The sequence below is a fragment of the Chelonoidis abingdonii genome, chromosome 2 (assembly GCF_003597395.2).
Source record: "Chelonoidis abingdonii isolate Lonesome George chromosome 2, CheloAbing_2.0, whole genome shotgun sequence".
Taxonomy (NCBI): Eukaryota; Metazoa; Chordata; order Testudines; family Testudinidae; genus Chelonoidis; species Chelonoidis abingdonii.
The window spans coordinates 286502018-286509060 of NC_133770.1; the positions used below are offsets into that span (position 1 = coordinate 286502018).

Here is a 7043-nt window from a genome sequence, read left to right on the forward strand (position 1 = left end):
TCATCTTCCACTCAGTCTGCCTGCCTCGGGTGGTTTGAAATGCAAGCCTTGTTCCAGGGGAGGCAGCATCTGGGACTTATCAATGCTGCACCACTTTATGTCCATAAATAAGGTAGTTTCAGTTGTGACCCCAGCTACTGCTTTTGATAGCAACTGTGTGCAGCCACTCACAGACAGAATCTTGCTGAGTGGCTCTAGGTTTGATTCATCACAGACTTGTTCCAAAATCCATTGCTGCAGACTGCCTTGATGTTATCAATATTTAACCAAGACAGAGTAAGGGGTATGAAAAAGGACATCTCTGATTTATGACCCACAGTTCTGTGTTGAGCACAATTCTGTTACCGCTTTACTAGAAGATTACTTCTGCTGAGCAACCTATTTTGGTTGCTCTCCTGGAATACTAGTAAATATCCCAAACTATTAGGTCCTGGAAGTCTGGCATCATTCTGCCTGCCCAGAGTTCTGTCGCTGCTGGAACACTCCATGTTGCATGCAGGAATCAATCCACTGCAGTAAAAGAAAGTTGCAGATGCCTGCTCTGACCGACAGCGATATCTACAGCATGCTTGCTAGGCTACCATTCAGAATTTAAGGAGAATTTGGCTGCAGGGACCAACTCCCCTCCCCTCACCCCAACCAGAGGAACTAGAATAAAATTATGTTTAAAAGAAATTTGCATAAACATCCCCAGGCTTGTCTACACAAACAGCGCCCAGCACGCTGGGATGCAAAGCTACCTCACACTAGCCTGATGCATGCTAGCTGTGCATGCGGACCCTGCTTCCATGCACTAACAGTTCCCTGGTAGTGAACTTTGACCCCACTTTGAAAGGAAGTAGATCAAAATGCACCAAGAAACTGTTTAGTGAGGCATCAGGGTCTAGTTACTGTGTGGCAGGCAGGCTGGTGCAAGGTAGATTTACACCCCAGGTTCCCCACAGAGAAACTGTATTGGAATCCAAAGACCCAACAGATGGAAACCTGGCTCTACTGAAATCAAAAGCAAAACTGCCGTTGACTTCAGTAGGGCCAGGATTTCATCCCAAGTCTCTGAAATAAATAAGAGATTTATTCTTCCATCATTAATGCCACAGTCCATGTCACTCTTCCTTTTGGTTTCTCCTCTTTGAGCTTTGTTTTGGAAGAGGCCTGGTGACGCAGCAGGTCTAATCTGATTGAATGTTTAAGCAACAGCCAAGTGCTTTCTTTTTGTTTTGTTTTTTGTTCTTTTCTCCATCTTTTATCTGCAGCCTTAATTCAGCAAATTTTTGTCTTCCTTGTTTCCACCACTCCCTCTTGTAGCACATTCCCCCAGACTCCTGAATGAATCTGTTGTAAATTCTCTTTGCTTCCACTTCCTCGTTTGTGTATATTTATGGCCTGTTTTCAGAAGAGTTGAACACTATCTTAATATTTTTTTAATGATTTGAAAAATTTAATATGATGTTTAATTTTATTTTTTTTTTATTCTGCCCACCCCCCAAAGTAAATGGATGGGGCGGGGGTCATTACTTTTTTTGTATGTGTATTTTTCAGTTCAGGCCTGGAGCTCTTGCCTGACATTCAGTACACATTTGGGCTGCCGTTCCACCCACAGTATGAAGAACAATTTACTCTGGAAGAAAAGAGCCTTTCCTTAAAAATAATGCAGTATATAGGCAACTTCATAAAATCTGGGTAAGTGAGTGACCTTAAAGTACTATCTACTATCTTGTGGGGTTGGGGTATATATTAAAAAGCAAATTTAGGGTGCAGTTCTCCCCTTATTCAAATAGTCTCCAGTCACTGGAGTAGGATCTAGATAGATATGTAAGGCTTCGGCCAGTAGAGTTAGAAGGCTGTGACCAAGCCTGAATGGATAAAATAGTCAGTCACCTACATAAAAATAGCCTGACTTTTAGCAATGCTGAGCATGCACAAATTCCATTCAAATAAATGGGAGCGACCGGTGACTGAATCCAGTTTTAGGAGTTTAACTTTAGGCAGCCACATCTGACTATAGAACCATAGGGTTAGAAGGGACAACAAGGGTCATTTTGGCCTGGAGTCCTCTTTTAGAAACACAGGAAGTAGCGGCGCAAGCTTTGTCACACCACTCTGTGAATATTCCTCTGCACTAATCAGGTGAGCCCATTTCTGTGTGTGAGAAAAATTAGTGAGATGCTTGTGTGGGGTCTTCACTTGGAAACTGCAACTTTCTGTGCCCCTTTTGAGAGTTTCAGAGGATGGTCTTGAGTCTGAAGCCTGCTGAGGTGGCCAATGATGGTGTTTATATGATGCATGTTTTGTCCAGTACGAATTGATCATAGATCACCAAATACTATCAGATGACCGTGCCTAACATTTTTGCTTGAATTTGACCCAGTGACCCAGAGGTGAAAAGTTCCAGTCTCTTGAGCCAGCCAATCCCCATCATACACTGTGCAGATTATAAACTGCTGATGTTTATGCCGTTGTTTTCCAATAATCTTTTCTAATTCTTTATTCAGAAATCCGAACTATCCTCATAGCTTCTCAAGAAAATTAACTGGAGCTGTGTCCCCGTGGCCCATGTTCCTGTCACATGCTAATGGTGATAACTATAAGGAATTCACTATTTCCTTGCCAAATCATAAAGGACTGAAAAGAGCAGAATGTTCCTTCTGGTCTGATTATATCAAAACACTCAAAGCTTCTACTGGTAAGTAGATAATATTCTGTCACTTAATAGGGCTTGAAACCCCTGTTTAAAGTCCTGTCCATGCTATGGCCCTATCGACACCATAATTCCCTTTGTGCTAGCAAATAGTTTTCATAGATTGCCTCTGCTAATGTAGTTGTGCTGATCGGTGTGGTAATGGGATAATTTCTTTCTTAAAACTTATTTTTAAAACTTCTCTTGAGACTCCAGAAGAGACTAAAGTTGAAACTATGTCAACAACAACTGCATTGAGCACATTGTCCCCCGTCTCCCATTATATGGTCTACAATAAAGGTTTATTATCATAGTTACAAGAAAAAAATCCTTGTCCACGTTGATCAGAGAAAACATAGCAGAGCCCTATGTGCAACCATTGCTTGTGCGTTGTGAAAGTGAAACGTGAAAGCTAGTGATGTCCAGGTATGGAACATCACCATCTTTTAACTAATGGGAGATGTTCAGATACTGCAGTGATGAGAGTCATATATGTGACTGGGTGCATAGATAGGTGGGGAAGATAAGAGTGTGGGGTAACCTCTCCATAGATAAGGTTGTAACCAGGCTTCCATTCTAAATTCAATTTTGCCTGCCTCGCTCCTTCGAAAATCTTCAAACCAGAGTCATTTCTCCATCAAATTTCACATGTGTGGTCTAGAGGAAGAGAACAAAATTTTTCTGGCCAAACTGGAGGTGAATTGACCAAATTGTTGGCCATAGGCAACCATAAACCAAAAAATGGGGGGTGTAATTAGCTTGTAGAGCACTTTTCATGCTTCTTTGCTACTTTTATTTCCTCCCACAAAATGGTGAATCCTGGAAATGTCAAATTAGCAGTAATCAGTGTTTCTTCGGCAATATCTAGAGCTTGATCCTGCAAGACTCTGAGTGCTCCTGTCAAGTGTTCCCATCTCCCACTGAAGTCAGTGCTCAGCATCTTCTAGAATCAAGCCTCCAGCATATAGAATTAGTTGAAACTTTGTAGTTACATGTATTTAAAGTTATTCACGGCTGGATTAGAAATGGCTGAGCAAATACACAGCTGAGCTGCTCTCTGTAATTTCACTTCCATGAAATAAATCTGAAATAATATAAAAAATTCTCCACCTTGAAATAAGTGTTTCATTATCTGACCCAGACCATAGCACTGGGCAATGGAACATTGTGTTTATAGTTAGCATATATTTGGAATAAATGTGTCTTATTATCTTTACTTGAAGATAATTTATTGACACTCTTTCTATAAATAGTGGAAAGGATTATTTCATTACTAGCATTGCCTTTGGCAAGATATTGAGAAGAGTCTGAGTCTTTTTCATTGTAAATGACTTGTAACCAAAGCTGTATGAACGCTTCCAAGTTTGGTTTGAAACTGGTTTGCAAACTGTGTATGCAGGGAACAGTTCAAATGGGGTCAGGCAGAGGACAGAATTTGAAATGGTGTGTGTTTCAACAAATTGAGTTTTCTGGGTTGAATTTCATAGTAAGCCCACACATATATTTTGTGTTCAGGTTCGTGATGGGTCCCATGAGTTTGCACGGGGTTCACCAAAACCAGAAGTGAGACATGCGTAATGGAAAGTACTATATGGCTTTTTCCAGTGCCCGTGTTACTGACTTGAAATTAACCGCAAACAATAGCCATGGAATGTTTATGGGTATCCAGGGATAGTTGCAAGGGCTTCAAATTCCATCTGCACGACAGGGTCAATTCCACTGACTAACGCTACAATCTGCACAGGAAACCTCTCCCTCCTGCACAATAGGTAGATTTGAGGGCTCTCAGACTGCAGCAAAAATGTTCACCTAAAGCTTTGAGAGACAGTTTGGAGCCATAGCAGAGATGTAATGAACCACCACTAGTTTTGTGAGCAGAACAAACGTGGTTCAAGACTGTCTGGGAGAATTTCCAGGGTTAGAGTCAAACATGTTGTACTACTTCTGTTTTCACCATTTTGTTTGACAAATCCTTTGAACAACAGGTTTCATTAGTATGAGGCAAGCATGTGGTGTCACTGCACCAGAATGTCAAGCATGTGCGAGCATGCCGGCTAAGTTACACTTGGGGTGGTGTGGGGGAGTAAAACCAACTTTTTATAATCTTCTTGAGACAACCTCCGCTTCTGATACAGGAAGGTCAAGACTGCACCAGAGAATTACTGCAAATTAAGGTTTACATTCCAGTGACAGTTACTTTAAGCATGTTGATTTGATCATTAACCACTCAGTAATTTCTGCAATGCAGTCTGTGTGGGGGCTGCTAAATGCAAATTAGCTGACTGAGAGGTTTACATCCGCATAAAAATATTGTTATTAAAATATCAATGAAGCATATTGCTCTTAGCCCACTGTGTTCAAATGCTGCATCAATGAAAAAATATTTCATTTATTTTAATCCTATGTATATTGTGGTTTCAGGCAGAACAGCTAATGGAGAGCAATCCCTGGAAAGCAGTCCCAGTGAAGAATCAGGTGTAGTGTTTAATTCTGAAGATACACAGAGCCAGTCAGTGGAAGACAAGGTTGCTTACAGCAAATAAAATGTCACACTATATTTTAGATTGGCTAATCATGTCACTGTACATCTGTGTGACAGAGTCACAGCATACAGGCAGAGTTGTTTCCATTACTGCAGTGCCTTTCCGATCATGAAAGCTTAAGTTAGATACAGCAACGTTCCGTGTAAATACACGTGCGTTACTAAGTGAAACACAGCAAAGTAGTCTGCCAGCAATAATTTCAAGCCAAAAGAAACTGTATTTTGTGATGTAAGACCAGTGTGCAATAAAACAAACAAAAAACCCTAAAAGTCAGAATTTGTTACTTGCAACCCTAAAAAAGTCATTTAGTCAATGAAAGGAAACCTAATGCGGGATGGACTGCTAGTAGCGGTGCCATGTACAAGGTCAGCATTTATACCAAAGCACCAAGAAGTCTGCAAAATAGACAAACTGACTGGGTATCTGTGTCCCTTTGGGGTCACCAAGGGGTACAGGGTAAATTGCTACCACTTCTTACGGTGCGAAGGAGCCTTATCCATGCCCACTGGGGGAAACTCACCCAAAGCCATTGGCTGCTGGGTGGCTCACTCTGGTCTCCAGCCCTGCCCTTTCCCTCTGCAGGCCAGCAATTTGCACACCCCAACCCTTAGGCTCCCAAAGTAACTCCTTGGGGCAGAGCAGAGGTAACTTGTTGCTAAATCTATGGAGAAAGTTAGTTCCTGGAGTTATGCTCTGGTCCCAGGTTACAAGTCCCAACTTGTCTGCACACCCCACTTTGTACACTCAAGTGCCCAGTCCCTTGACTTCATAATGCACACACATTTGCTGCCTCCATGGAAGCCCTGCCTCCCAGTTCACTAGGTTCACCTCCGTTCACACAGCACTTGATTGTTCCTTTAGAAAAAACACCTAGATGTTCATCTCATAGATTCCTAGATGTTAAGGTCAAAAGGGGCCATTGTGATCATCTAGTCTGACTTACTGCACATTGCAGGTCACAGAACCTCACCCACCCACTCCTGTACTAGACCCCTAACCTCTGGTTGAATTACTGAAGTCCTCAGATCATGATTTAAAGACTTCAAGTCACAGAGAATCCGCCATTTATTCCAATTTAAACCTGCAAGTGACCTGTGCCTCATGCTGCAGAAAAAGGTGAAACCCCCCCAGGGTCTTTGCCACTCTGACCTGGGGCAAAATTCCTTCCCGACCCCAAATATGGTGGTCAGTTGGACCCTGAGCATGTCGGCAAGACCAACCAGCCAGACACCTGGGAAAGAATTCTCTGTAGTAACTCAGAGCCCTCCCCTTCAAGTGCCCCATCACTGGCCATTGGGGATATTTGTTGCTAGCAGTCACAGATGGGCCACAAGCCATTGACAAAGATTCAAAAATAGAAGCAAGTTGAAGGATTGGAAGCATATGCTTATAGATGTAAGAAATATAAAGCACAGTCTAGATCCTACACATATGAACAAATCTCTTTCCTGTCTGATAAGGTATTTCTCACCCATATGTCGCTTGTCCAGCAGAGAGAGCTGGGATCCACTTTCCATGAGACATTCCCACTGACAGAGTGTTGTCGCCAAAATGGGTGCCGTCTTGTGCCCTTCTTTCTCCTATTATACAGTTCCAGACTTTTTGTGTTTCTTCATACCTGGGTGTTGTGTTAACTTCAGTTCACCCCAATGGTCGCCCTATCTAAGATCTTTGTCTTGGGTTCTTTTGTGCTTTGTAAAGGTCTAAGCCTGTCTCTTGTCTAGGCTGTCAACCTTCAGCTGGGCCGGGTCGAAAGATGTCAGTTGTTCTTACTCTGGATTGAGTTAGCTGTGAGAACCACCCCACCCTTGGAGATCAGTTTC

General features: G+C 42.3%; 1 protein-coding gene across 2 annotated transcripts in view; it reads left to right on the forward strand.

The window, feature by feature from the left end:
* The window catches only part of TG (thyroglobulin), a 216760-nt gene extending 211280 nt beyond the window's left edge, over nucleotides 1-5480 (forward strand). For both annotated transcript variants that reach the window (XM_075063253.1, XM_075063254.1), the window contains exons 46-48: nucleotides 1540-1680; nucleotides 2493-2683; nucleotides 5099-5480. In XM_075063253.1, the coding sequence (XP_074919354.1) occupies nucleotides 1540-1680; nucleotides 2493-2683; nucleotides 5099-5220 (454 nt within the window). In that variant the 3' untranslated portion in view covers nucleotides 5221-5480. The remainder of the gene's footprint in view (nucleotides 1-1539; nucleotides 1681-2492; nucleotides 2684-5098) is intronic.
* Nucleotides 5481-7043: the final 1563 nt, after the last annotated feature.